Source organism: Pongo abelii, chromosome 7 (genome assembly GCF_028885655.2).
Source record: "Pongo abelii isolate AG06213 chromosome 7, NHGRI_mPonAbe1-v2.0_pri, whole genome shotgun sequence".
Lineage (NCBI taxonomy): Eukaryota > Metazoa > Chordata > Mammalia > Primates > Hominidae > Pongo > Pongo abelii.
The window spans coordinates 70,044,174-70,058,772 of record NC_071992.2 but is presented as its reverse complement, the minus strand read 5'-3'; the positions used below and the strand labels follow the sequence as shown (position 1 = coordinate 70,058,772).

At 40.4% G+C, this 14,599-nt stretch overlaps 1 protein-coding gene across 1 annotated transcript in view; it reads right to left on the bottom strand.

Annotated features, from left to right (window-relative positions):
* Nucleotides 1-14,599, bottom strand: part of XKR4 (XK related 4) — a 412,195-nt gene that overhangs the window by 155,619 nt on the left and 241,977 nt on the right. Inside the window, exon 2 of the mRNA XM_002819087.6 lies at nucleotides 6,366-6,565. Within this exon, the coding sequence (XP_002819133.4) occupies nucleotides 6,366-6,565 (200 nt within the window). The remainder of the gene's footprint in view (nucleotides 1-6,365; nucleotides 6,566-14,599) is intronic.

The window sequence follows — 14,599 nt, the reverse complement described above, 5'->3', positions numbered from 1 at the left end:
TCCAGTACCATCAAGGACATCAGAACTGTCCGATCGGAACTGTGTCCATCAGAACCGTCTGACAGTGGACACACGGCTGCTTAGGCAGAGGCTGCCTGGCCTCTTCCCGGAGCAGGTGAGCTGGAAGTGCTGTAAGCCCCCCTCTCATTTTAAACTAATTAACCTAACTAATTAAACTAAATTATTGATCCTTCTACAAAATGGCACCACTCAGTCGGGAATGCACCCAGATAAATGGGTGTTTCTAAATATGTTCTGTCGTGTTGTTTATAGCGTCACATTATAAACTTTTAGTAAAAAGTGAACTTCTTTAGTACAAATGTTGCACAGAGCTTCACACACCATCATGCACAAACAAGCTTTCAATAAATGTGTTAATTAACTACGATAATAGCAACTGCAGAGTAGGCAGATCCAGAGGGACTTGAAGCCTAGACCCCTCACAGACTGGCACTCTCGCCTGCACTCTTCCCCCTCTGCAGAATCCAGAGGTAGGGGCAAGCCCATTAGAAGACAGTGGTGCGGGGCAAAGGAGGAAGGCCTTAGGCACAGGGGTGACTGGGATTTTCTCCAAGCCAGGTCATTTAAATGCAGCTGGAGACAGGCTGGGACCTGTCTCCACCTGCTTCGCGATGAGGTGGGGCAAGTTGCAAGCCAGTGTTAGGTCTCAAGAGTGCTCAACAGGAGAGGACAAATGAGGTGTTTTTCACAATTCAGGTATTTCTTGGTTACCCTAGTTAGCAGGTAACAGTGTTTGCCGGATATTTGAGGACAACTTTACTTCTGACTTCCTGTGGAGCCTCATAGGATGCAAGACAGGAGAGGAATAATTAGAAACCCCTTCCAGCTCCCTGTTTCCCTTTTCCTTTCACAAAGTATTCAGTATAAACTGTTGGCAAAAGGAGGTTTTTTTCATATTCTTCTGGAATATGAAGGAAAGAGAAGTCGGTGTTTTTTGTTTTTGTTCAGTAAAGCTTTCCTGGGCACATGGCCTGTGGGACAGCATTTGTTGGTAACTCACTCAGCACACCCCAGCTAAATACACTTAGGGTGTAGGATGAGATTTTCCATTAGTGATAAGGTAGCAAAGGGAAACAAAGAACTAAAGCCTTCTGGAAAAAGTGGAAACATTTAGGTTGGTGGATTGGCACTCAACCAATTCATCTAGTGAAGGCCAGATTTTTGTTTTGTTTTACTTAGATGGTTCCTCTACAAGGAAGCATTATTTCTGCATAATGTTTCCCCTGTGCAGCCAGGTGACTGTACTGTACTCAGCCTGGGCTGTGGTTTATACACCCTCATTGAGAGCATCAGCGATGTGCCGTGATTCTACATGGTGTTCTGGGCTGCTCTAGGGAGCACACCCTTTGACCCCAGGGAACTCTGAGCAACACTGTATTGCTGAGGAAGGCTGTGGACAGTTGTCTGTACATGAACTGGTATCTTCTCTGCCAATCATGGGAGGCTGGGTCTGTGCAACCAAAATAAACTATTCATAATATGACAATCACAAAACTAAAACTGCCTGCTCATTTTACAGGTTCTTGGGGTCATCCAAAAGTCCAGATGGGGTAACTCTGACCATGAACCTTCTACCTTTGCTGGCATCATTTAGACAGACACGGAGGTCTGAAATTCTGGGTGACTTATCTTAAGCTGTCTTTGTTTTTGCAGTCTCAAGGCTTTTTAACTTGATTGTCCTCCACCATTTCAGGCTTAAAATGTCTAAAATGCTCTCCCCCTAAGTGGCTGCTCCTGCTGACCTGCTTGGTTTTATTGTCACCAGGTTCTCTCTCAGTCAAATGGACTCAAGCTTCGGTCTCTTTCGGTCCATGCTCTGTCTGTCAAAAGACCTGACCATTCTCTCTTCACGATATTTCTTGCACTTCGTTTCTAACACACACCCCTTAATTCAGGGTTCATGAGCTCAAATTTGAACTATTTTTCCCATTTTCACATGCTTCAAATTCTTCACCTGTTATTTCCCTGTTCTAAAACTCAGGCCCCATCTGAGACCTACTCAGAGAGAATTTGCTTTTCCGTAAGATTCCCTGGTAGATTTCTGCAAGATCAAGCCTAAGAAGCCCTATGTGATGGGCCAAGGGTCTGCCAAATCCTTTGTGTGTACTCTCTCATTTAATCTCTACAATCCTATGAATTAGCACTATTATTATCCCTCAGTATTCATGGGCAAATTGAAGCTTAACAACGATAAGAAAATTGCCTGAGATCAGGGGCTGAAGTTCAGGACACCTTGAGGAAATACTAATGTGGAAATAAAAATGTGAATGAGCAGTTAGGACCAGATACTCTGAGGAGGCTAAGCTGAATTCTGCAGGACGAGTAAGAACTAGACAGGCTAAGAGAGAGGGGATGAGAATATTCTGGAGAGGTTAATAGCAGGTGCAAAGGCCTGGAGGTGGGAGAGAAATGGGAACATTTTCAGAACAGAGAGGAGTGTAGCGTGGTTGCAGAGCAGTGACTAATGAGGAGAAGGCTGTGACACAAAGGCCTTGGAACTTGCTCAGGAATCTTGTTTAATTTTAATGAGTGCCAAGGGGAACACTGAAGTAGTTTAGATTAGAGTCTAAGCGGCTCTAGGACTGCTCCAAGGAGAAGGGAATGAAGAGGGCATGGGTGAGGATGAAGCTGTGGGCTATCCACAGGGGTCTGGATGGGGGTGCATGTGGTCTGGCCAGGGGAGCACAGTAGAAATGAGGTGAAATGAATGAGTGAGATTTTGCTGGAAGATACAACTGACAGGCCTCGGACCACATCTTCCTCAGCATCTTTGGCACCCTCACTAAACAGGTAGAGAGCAGCACCCTCCACGTGGACACTAACAGAAATGCCATGGTCCATCTCCGCGGTCGAGTGGGGTCTCCCTCCCTCCTTCTCCCCATCCCACTTTCCTTCCTGCCTGCCCTCCTTTCCCCCTCTTAACGTCCCTCTCCCCTCTCCCCCTCAACGTCCCTCTCCCCTCTCCCCCTCTCTCCTAGTGAGGATAAGGGATTGGGATTGGAAAACTATAACGACGTGTAAACTGGAAACTCTCTGGAAGTACAGTGAGCACTACCCTGTGCAGGTACAGCCGTGCATGCAGTCGGGCCTCCTGGTGTGTATTTTATACTCCGGGGGAAGCTGGCTCTGGGACATCCCAGATCCTGTGGAAAGTAGCTGCTGCCCTATAATATGTCCAAGGTGACTGTGGAGTGTGAAGAGCTGCATATTCAGGTTTGAGACTCAGCTTTGCCCTGATTCCTGCTCTCTGAACAGCTGCCAAACTGTCCCTCTTGGGCCAGTGCAAATGGAGGAACAATTATGCTCCAACAGTTCTCCCTGGGCCTGTCAGCCTCTAGCATGAGGAGGATCCTCTGACTGAGTGACTACATAAGGAAGGAGAAGCAGCTGACAGTGTTCTAGGGCTACGCAGCTTCCACAAAGAGAATACAATACCTAACATCAGTTATAAAATGTCATATTTCTTGTCTGATTTTTCTTATTGTTTTAAAAACACTGCAGAGAGTGGTGGATGGTTGAAGTTGGGTTTAAAGAGCAATTTTCCTTCTATCCTAAAAAATAGCACTTTTAGACAGTCACATGCAGAGTGACCATTCTCTCCCTGCTAAATAAGAATGTTTTAGAGATTTTAATTCAGAGCTATCTGCAAATCCTTTACAGATTTCATGTCTATTGATTATTTACATTCATAGCAGAGGGCTGTGTTTTCACATGTATATCCCAATAATTTTTTTTTTAACCATTGAAGATGTATGAAAATACATGTCAGACTAGGTTATCACATTTTTTTTTTTCCTAAAGGGGAACAGCTCTGTTCTTAGAACTCACATCAATTTAATTTATCAGCTAGTTTGTTTGTAAGTGGGATCATCTATCAGCAGAGGGGTATTTAGAAACTGTCCCTCTGAAGACAGGTTTCTCTTCAAAATGCAAAAGGAATCACAGAGTGTTGCCTGGGCTGGTCTTCGTTGGCTGGAGGGTTTGTCGTTGTTTTTTACTGTCAGATATTTTCACTCTTTGTTTTGTAACACAACTGTCTACCCACCTCCCTTGTTAAAAAAATCAGTAGAAATAAGATCAACATAGTGGGCTTATTCCTCCTCTTGACTCAATGACTTGCACTGATCCTTAGTGATATTTGGATCAACCTGTCTTTTGGCCACCTTTGGAGTGAAACAGAACCTAGTTTCCCTACGCCATTCTGAAACTTGACAGCAAGGCTTGCCTTGGCTAAGGACGAGGTCTGGCATTGAATGCCTGCAGTACACCTGACGTATATGTGTCAAGCTTAATCGGTTAGCTGGGGACACTAGATGTCAGGAAAGAGCCAAAGACTCAAAAAACGCAACTCAACTCTTGGTTCCTATGTTTAGGATGAATAATCTGATGAAGACTAAGGATTGCATTTTCCTCATTTTTTTTTCTGTACAATTTTATGTATTGTTCTTAAACTGAAAATGTGACCTCATTTTTTCAGATCCCTCTCTCACCTTCCCTTCTCTGTCTCCATCATCTCTGGAAGAAAAATCTCTCCATAATTTTCTAAATCTTTTAGAAAACCAGTAGAGATACTCAGTGACCTCAGGCCACCAGAAGGTGACTTGACACCCTCCACATGTGCTCCTGGATTTTCTCCCTCTAGAGAGTTCCCAATTGTATAATTGTACTAAGAAGTTGCCAAGTTGTTCTGGAGGTGAGCTCTAAATTCTCTGACAGAGATTTAGTTTGATGTTGCCTTTCAATTTCATTTGTATTCTGGTTTACAGATCATTTCCTAAAGCATATACCTGGCATTATATGCCTATTGGGAATTCATTGATTCAGAGATTGAATAGAGCTGTCAGGGAGTTTGGAAATCATCCAGTTTAACTTGTGACCTTTACATTTGAGCAACCTGGGGCTCAGAGAGATTAAGTGGCTGTGCAAGGTTTTATAGTGAGGTAGTGAGACAGCCAGAGCCCAGGCCTCTGCATGCCCAGCTCATGGTCTTCAACCACCAGACGCAACAAAACACAGTCATCCACAACTAATTCACACAGCCTTCCGCCTTCTCTGTGCTTTTCTCTTTTTCTGTGCAAAGACTCCATTTTCCTCTTCTTCCAATTTGCTGTCTAGCAGTTGAGAAACATACATTGTGGATCTCTTTGACCGTCTTCTCAAAATTCTTGGACCAAAGCTATTCTAGTGTGAAACCAGGGTTGGGCCAAGAATCTATGAATAAATGGGTCTCCAGCTACCAGTACACATTTTCTCTTCCTTTTCCTATACAGGTAACATGCACCCTGATTCTGTCCCCCAAATTAAAGCACTCAGCTTAAACTAGCATGCTCCATGCCAGAAAAAGTTATAAGCACAGTGAGGAGATTCCCCAGACCAACCAGAACAAAACTCAAGTTGGAGCATGACCCAGCACGAGGGAGCAGCATGTGCCCAGAGGGGCGCACAGAGGCCCTGCTGAGATCCAAACAAAATGAGCACCTTACAATACGTTAACTGTGTTAACAGTGTCTATTTAGTTACAAGATGGACAAATTAATAGGAAATGCTTTCCTTAGAAAATGCCCTCTTATCCATCATCCGTGTGTCCATGTATTCACCTGCTTACCCACCAGTCTGTCTAATCTTCTTGCTGCCTTATTCTAGAAGGGATTTGAGCAGCAGGCTCTAAGGAAATGCCTGGCAGCTCTGCCGTAACTGGAATAGTCCTACTGATGAGATCATCAAATATGAGAAAGCACAAAGATATTAATCTGATAATAATATCCATTTTATAAAACTTCATAGTATATAAATATTAATAAACATTCACAACTTTTTTCCTTTATGACCTTCTTTCTTTAAATATTAGGGTAATCTCCACCATTTCCTTTTAATCTCTTTTTTCTCATTGTCTCTCTCTCTCTCTCTCTCAACATCAAAAGGAAATAGTAGGAATTACTCTAATACCATATACACGCACACACACATGCATACACACATATGTATATTAGAGAGAGAGAGAGAGTTACTGCTTTCTTTGCAACTTTTGGAAATTATTCCAATATAAAAACCAGAAAGCCTCAGTTGACCGACTCTATCCCCACATCGACCAAGTGTAAAATCATAAAGATTTTTTTTTCCTACTAAGAGGACAGCTGGAGAGCAAAAATGCACTGTCTTTCAATTAATCAGTCATGAGAAACAATGGTAGGAAAACATCATGCATCATTCACAAAACACATGTAAAACAGCAGACATATCACAGGCCTGTGTCAACAAAGGGCATTAGGACAGTTCCTCAGATTGTGACAAACATAGCCAGTCAATCTTTCCCCAAATTCAGAAACCAAATTGCAAGCCCTTACCTTGGAGGGCCTGTAAGCTATGAGTCTGTACGATAATGCAGAGCTGCAGGACCAGCTGTGGAGCACTTTCCAGAAAGGTGGCTAGCAAATGCAGCATACTCACATCCGCATACTCATATACCATTTTCCAGTAAAACCTCCATCTGTCATTCTCTCCACTCTGTCGGCTTCGAATACCTAAGTATATTGTGTGGAAATATCTAGAAAGAAAACATGGAGAATAAGAAAGAGATGAGTGATGATAGTTTATAATTCAAACTCCAGGGTTGTTCTTTTCTGCAAGCCACCATATGCAAGCAAGCACAAGAAACAATTACCTCGGGGGCTTATGAGTTAAAGTCCGAAGTTAACTGCTTAAGAGTACCCATATTTGTAAATGCTCACTTTGAGAAGTCACTGCAATTTTAGTCCTCATAAAGACATTCTGCTCAATTGCAATATGAAGAAGCGTGAGGTGGAATGTGGTGGAAACTCAGGTGGAGAATGAGTTTGCTACCTTAAAGATCTACATACATTCTTTTTTGTCAGTTTCTTTATGTGCTCAACGGTGTTCATGAGGGGATTTCTCCTAGGACAGAATGAAAGCCTGAAATACCAAAATGTATGTGCATATAAACGTTCTTATGCCTTAAGAAACCACTTTTTATTATTAAAAATTCCCAATATATACAAAAGGAGAAAAAAATAAAGTAATGCATCCACTATACCCTTCCACTCAGTGTAAGAACAGTTGATCCTTGAACAATGAGGGTTGGGATATCAACGTAGCTGAAAATCTGCATATAATTTTTGATTCTCCACTTCACTAATAGCCTATAGTTGATTGGAAGCCTTACTGAGAACATAAACATAAACAGTCTATCAACACATATTTTCTATATGTATTATATACTGTATTCCTACAATACAGTAGGAATATTAAGAAAAGAAAGTATTAAGAAAATCATAATGAAAAGAAAATATATTAACTATCCATTAAGTTGAAGTGGATCATAAATGTCTTCATCATCATCATCTTTACATTGAATAGGCTGAGGAGGAAGAGGAGGGGTTGGTTTTGCTGTCTCAGGGGTGGTAGAGGTGGAATAAAATCTGCCTGTAAGTAGACCTGCACAGTTCAAACTTGTATTGTTCAAGGGTCAACTGGAGTTATCAACATATTGCCAATCTTTTTTATTTGTACCTCCACTTACATCCTGTCACCAAATTATTTTAAAGCAAACCCCGGGCATCACATTATTTCATCTATAAGTATTTTATTTAAAATAATTTTAAAACCAATATTGTGATCACACTTACAAATAAAGACAGTAATTTCTTAATAGTATCAAATACTCAATGTTCATATTTTCCTGATTATCACAAGTTTTTAAGCTTGTTTGAAATGCAGTCCAAACAGGATCCACATAAGATGATTATTTGATATGTATCTTAAGTCTTTTTTACAACATGGATTATCCTTCCATGTCCTTTTAAATTTCTTGCATATTTTCTTTGTCTTGATTTTAATGATTGTATTTGCATGGTGTGGTTAACATATCTATCCTTTGTGTTTTCTGCAAATGGGTAATTAGTGTTAGAATTTTGATCAGCTTCAAGTTCGACTGTTTTTGGCAGGTGATGTTGTGTACTTTCATCAGGACGCACATCAGAATTAGTTGTTCTATTTTATGATCTTACCATATACTGATGATATTGCAATCAAGGTTGCAAAATGGTGATATTCAGAGTCCATCATCCTTCTTTACTTACTTGTTAGAGTACTTCTCCAGCTCTCTTGCCAATGTCTCTACAGTATTTGTTTGTCTGGAGCTTGCTGTCTGGTAGATCCCTCAAGAAAGGTATATAGGGATAATATTTCCTGAGCTCTTGCATATTTATAACAGTATGTAGTTCTCAATCCTGCCTTGGGTGAGTATAAGCTCTTTTGGTTACACAGACCCAAAAGTGTCACAGTTTTAGTTGGAGATTGGTACCTACTTTTAGAGTCTGTGAATGAACTGCATTTACCTAGTGCAAAGATTCTCAGATGCCAAGAGCGAAGGATAGCAGAGATACAGCAAGGAAGTGCAGGAGCAGAAAATCCAGGCAAGCTTTTCACCGAAAGCTTAGGTTGGATGGATGTAGAATTCATGCATATTCCATGCAGGGTCCAAGATCTGCAATTTATTTATTTGAGCGCTTTAAATCTGTCACTTCGTTGTTTACTAGCCTAGTGTTCTTATGGAAAAGTCTGATAGAAATCTGACATTCATTCTCTTATAAGCTACTTGATCTTTTTGCTTTGAAGTCCCAAGCATATTTTGTTTCTTTTTAGATATCTATGGTTTTATTAGAATGTTCCTTGATATCGGCTGTTCTGCATCCATTTTCTGAAGAATGTGATATGTATGCTCCAGGTTTCCATGTGTAGTTTTAATTTTTCTTGAATGATAGCATTCAGTATTTTTTCTAATCCATTGCTTTGTCTTTCTTCTTGGATGCCTCCTATTGATTATATATGCTATATCTTCTTTATTCTGTGTCTAACAGTTTCTGTTGAATCCTTCTAATCTCAAATTTCTTCTTGATTTTTCCTCCTCTCCATCTTCTATTCATTCTCTCACTATGGTGTGTGTGTAGTGCCATATCCCTTCTAGTTGAGTTTTCATTTCTGTCCTGCTTTTTTTTTTTAATATAAAATTCTAGGCTGGGCATGGTGACTCACACCTGTAATCCCAGCACTTTGGGAGGCTGAGGTGGGTGGACCACCTGAGGTCAGGAGTTCAAGACCAGCCTGACCAATATGATGAAACCCCCTCTCTACTAAAAATACAAAAATTAGCTGGGTGTGGTGGCACATGCCTGTAATCCCAACTACTTGGGAGGCTGAGACGGGAGAATCACTTGAACCCGGGAGGTGGAGGTTGCAGTGAGCCGAGATCATGCCATTGCACTCCAACCTGGGCAACAAGAATGAAACTCCATCTCAAAAAAAAAAAAAAAATTCTATACTGATGAGTTCTAGCCATAATCCTTTGTGTCAAATATTACTTTTTTCTACTTATTTCTTTTATGAATTTTTCTAATTCTGATTTATATTGTTCTTCATAGCTTTTACAATTTTAAAATTTTCTTTCAGCTCATTTAGAAGTATTTGCTTATGATTTTTATCCATTTTATTCATGTGTTTTTTTTTTGTTTCATTGTCTACAGAAACATCATTAGTTTTCTTACTTTCTTTTCATTGTAATAATTGATAATTTTCTTGTTGCTAAGTTTTAAAAGTTAATTTAGTTTCCTATACTTTTAGGAGGGATGAGTGGGCCAGGATAGCTGAGCTGGTTTTACAGCTCTAACACACTCTTCTGGTGTTCTCATGAAGTGGTAAACAGAATCACTTGTTACTTTCTGCTATCAGCTGCCTCTGCTCCTCCCCCCTTTTATCTGGACATTCTCTTTCACCTTTTGTGGTTGTCCCTGTCCTGCTCAGTTTGGAATCTATTCCTAGCAGATTCTCCTCAGTATGGAGCCTTGTTTGGGAAAGGCCTTCAGTTTCTTAGTTAATGGGATTAAAGGACCCAGCCCGCTCCAGTAGCATCAGATTTGGTTGCACTGTGGCCTCCTTGGACTTACCCCTGCATTGGATCATTGAGAACACCCTCCCTCCATGTCTCTCCTCCTCCTCTGAGCTTGGTTCAGGGCACTTCCCAGGGAGTATCTGGTTCTCAAGGTCTTCCCTCTGCTTTCTCCTGCATGGTTGTTGATATCACATTGGCTCTTATATGTTGTCACTAATTTGTTTCTAGGTAATTATGGGGGTATCTCAATACTGTTTTATCATCCACAGTTCTTCAGTTTTGTCAATCTAGTTGCTCTGCCTATTTTAATTCAATAATTTTGGTAGACTAAAGAATGATGTTGCCATTGTCACCATATTTGCAGAACATACCATTTTAAAACACAAAATGGCTTTAATCATTCCCTTGAACCTTTGGCTGCTCTGTATGAACTCTAAGGTGAAGCTTGCTATCGTGCACTTTACAGGGACTTTCATGGGCAGATCTCTTTCTCCTACCGCTCCACAGCTGCAGCTTGTGATGAGCTCAGTGCAAACTCCTGGTGTTTCCTTTCTTCTACCTCCATGGCTGTTCACATGTTTATGCTTGGAATAGCCCTGGAATAGCCTTTCCTGAGTCTCTGACTGCCAGGCACATTTTTGAATAAATAGTCTCCATTTGATCATCACCAATCATCCTTGAATACTCCATGCATATGCAACCTGTTTGTATTAGTTTCCTAGAGCTGCTTTAACAAAGTGTCACAGACTGTGGTTTAAATCACAGAAATTTATTATCTCCCGGTTCTGAAGACTGGAAGTCTGAGATCAGGGTGTCATCAGAGTTCATTCCTTCTGAAGCCTGTAAGGAAGCATCTGTTGCATGCCGCCCTTCAGTAGTTTCTGGTGGTTTGCTGGCAATCTTTGGCATTCCTCAACTTGTAGAGGCATCATCCCAATTTCTGTCTTTTTAACAGGGCATTCTCCCTGTGTGTCTGTTTCTGTGTCTAAATTTCTTCTTTATATAACTACAGAGTCATATTGATTAGGAGTCACCCCAATGATCTCATCTTCACTTGACCATGACAAAGATCTTATTCTATTTCCAAAATAAGGTCACATTCACAGGTATGAGGTTAGGACTTCAGTATCTGTAAGGGAGGACACAATTCAACCCTAACACTTTTCTATCAGTGTTTGATCTTGTTCACTCCATGACTTCTCCTCGCCTGTTTAGTGATTTCCAAGTCTGCATCTCAAACTCCAACCCTCACCTGAGATTCAAATCCATGTCCCCATCTGCTTTCCAGATTTCCCACAATCATATAAAAACAAACATATTCAAAACACCTTGTTAGCCTTCTTTCTAAATTTGTCCCATTTGCTATACTGGGAAGACACTTCCATCCATTAAATTGTCCAAGCTAAATCCAAGGGGCATTTTAGGCCTTTACTACTTACATCTGGTAACTATATTCTGGAGCTTTTATCTCTTTAATGTATTTCTTTTCCTCTCCCTTTTCTAAAGTCAGATTCTTTGGGTTTCTATTTCGGTTTTTTAATCTACTAATGGTATGACTTTGGGCTTAAAATCTCTCTGCCTTAATATGTCCATCTTTAAAGGGGGAAAATCACAGTACCAATCACATAGGTTGACCTGAGAATTAAATGTAATAAAAGTGAAGGACTCAGCACAGAGCTTGGTATTAATAGATAGTAAGCATTCAGTAAATGCTAGTTCTTACTATTTATTGATTGACTTTGAAAACTCTAATGGATTCTTCCCATTGCTTCTAGTGTGACCTGTCTGTGACATACATTGAATCCGATTTCCATCACCTTTAAAACCTCAATGACTCCCCACTGCCTAGAAGATAAAACAGTAAAGTCAATCAATGCAAATGAAGGCATTTAAGTTTAAAACTTTTAGTTTAACCTTTCTTCCTAACCTTTGGCCTCTATGCCCCATCCCATATTCTATGTTCCCACACTCATTGAAACACTCCCTGCTCCTTGGAGATGAATCCACACCTCGTGCCTTTGCTCATGTGGTTCTCCTGCCCTGGAATGCCTCTCCACGTTCCTTATCACGCTGGAAACTCTACTATTTTATAATACTCAAGAATTCCGTCTCCCCTGGCCTCTCTCCCGACCCAGGTAAAACTGGCCATTCCATTGTTTGAGCCCAAGTTATCTTTATTCAGACTTTAACCAGGGAAAAATAACATGATTTTTGTATGTATTCATCTGTGAGTTCATCTCATATTCTAGAATATAAACTCCCAGAGAGGAAAGAATGTCATTTGTCTTTGTACCCCTATAAAGAAACATCTGGCTCAGTTTCTGATGATTAATAAGCACTCAATTAACATGCATCCTTTTATGGATTCAATGAGTATGTATTGAACACATGCACTCTTTGCAATTTTGTGTTTTTGTCCAAGGGAAACAGGAAGTCACTGGAGAGATTTGAATGGAAAAGTAGGGAATCTGACTTGCATTTTAACAAAGTTGGTTATTGTGTGGAAAATAAAGGATAGTAAGGCCAGGAGAGAAGTAGGGGCATTGGCTGGAAGACTAGTGCAATAATCCAGGTGAGAGAAGATGCTGGCTTTGATCAGGGGGGCCAGTGATGTTGGCTGTGTGAAGATGTAAGAGTTGGCTATCTTGTGAAGAAAGCATAGACAGCGTTTGCAGGGAGTGAACAAATTAATGAATAAATGCTCTACTTCCTTGCAATTCTAACAGGAGGTTTAAATTCAGGACCTCCATGGTCAGTAGAACTCCCACAAATGCCTCCCTGAGCTATTTTCTTTCTAGTCTTTTCCTGGGAGAAGGCTATGTGTACTCCCAGCTGTTTGCTTCTATAGGCTAAAAAGCTACAAACATGCTCCCCAGGGACTTGAACTCTTCTGGTACAATGAGATGTTTGTTTTTATAGCACCTTGAGCTCACAGTTAATCTGATCCTGGTGACAGGTTTCTTCCAATAGAATAAAACAACCAGTATTAGGTTTCACAGAGTTTCACATAATAAGACACAAAATCAAACCTTCTAATACTACACATACAGAGTTCAAACATCTATAAACCAAGGATGGCAAAAAAAAAAGCTATTTTCAGGTCCTGAATGGGGAGTTTTTTTGTTTTAATTTTGGTAAACTATATATAATATAAAATTTACCATCTTAATTATTTTAAGTGTGCAGTTCAGGAGTGTGAAGTGCTATCACATTGCTGTGCAAACATCACCGCCACCCATCTTCAGAAGTCCATTCACCTTAGAAAATGGAAACATTGGCTGGGCATGGTGGCTCATGCCTGTAATCCCAGCACTTTGGGAGGCCAAGGTGGGTGGATCACTTGAGGTCAGGAGTTCGAGACCAGCCTTGCCAACATGGTGAAACGCCATCTCTACCAAAAACATAAAAAATTAGCCAGGTGTGGGGGCGCACTCATGTAATCCCAGCTACTCGGGAGGCTGAGGCAGGAGAATCACTTGAACCTGGGAGGCGGAGGTTGCAGTGAGCCGAGATCGTGCCACTGCACTCCAGCCAGGGTGACAGAGCGAGACTCTGTCTCAAAAAAAAAAAAGAGAAAAAGAAAAGAAAATATAATCTCTATATCCACTAAACAACAATTCTCCATTTCCCTCCTTCCCTGGCCCCTGGCAACTACCATTCTACTTTCTCTCTTCTCTGGATTTAACTCTGGATGAATCTCTGGATTTAACTACTCTGGATATCTTCTCTGGATATAAGTGGAATCATACAGTATTGGTCTTTTTGTGACTGGCTTATTTCATTTAGCATAATGTCCTCAAGTTTCATCTGTGCTATAGCACATGTCAAACTTTACTTTTAGACTGGGAGTTTTAAAATGCCTGAATTTTTGATGGAGGAAAGACCTCTATACAACATAGCAACTCCTTGATGGGTCCAGCTTACAAAGAATGACACAGGAAAGTATTCTAGAATAAGGCTCCATCTACCAGCCTGGAAGTCCTGCCCTCAGGAAGCAGGGGTGGGTGGGTCATGTGAAGTGATAGGCTGGTGTCCTGCACATGCTCTTGCTCTTTGAAAATAACTATAGACAAAGAACCACGCACAAATTCACTCAGGATTAGCTATGAGGATATACAGCATTGTGTTATTTATAGTACAAAAAACGGTTGAAACCCAAATGCCCAATGATAAGGTATTAAATTATAATACATTCATTCATTGTATATTGTTAAGGCAAAAGGCAGGTTAAAATAGTATAGCCAATGTATCCTATTAATAATTTTAAGTGTGTGTGTGTGTATGTGTGTGTGTGTACACAAAGAATAAAATTTAAGATATTTAACACCAAAATATTAAAGTGATGATCTCTCAGTGGTGGGATCATGTGTTATTGTTATTTTTGAAATTCATAAACAATGCTGTAATAAACTTTCGTGTAGCTAAGGTGCTGAAATAGCTTTCATATTTTTTAAGCTTTTGATATATATTGTAAAATTGTTCTCTAGAAAGACCGTACTAATTGGTAGTGATAAGTGTCCTTATTTTCTTAAACCCTTATGTATTATCATTAAAATTGCCAATTATATGGGTGGACAAAACGCATGTTCGATTAGTGACTTTTATTCTTACTGAGGTTTAACATTCGTTGGTGTGTATTAGCCTCTTGTATTTATTATTCTGTGATTTGCCTGA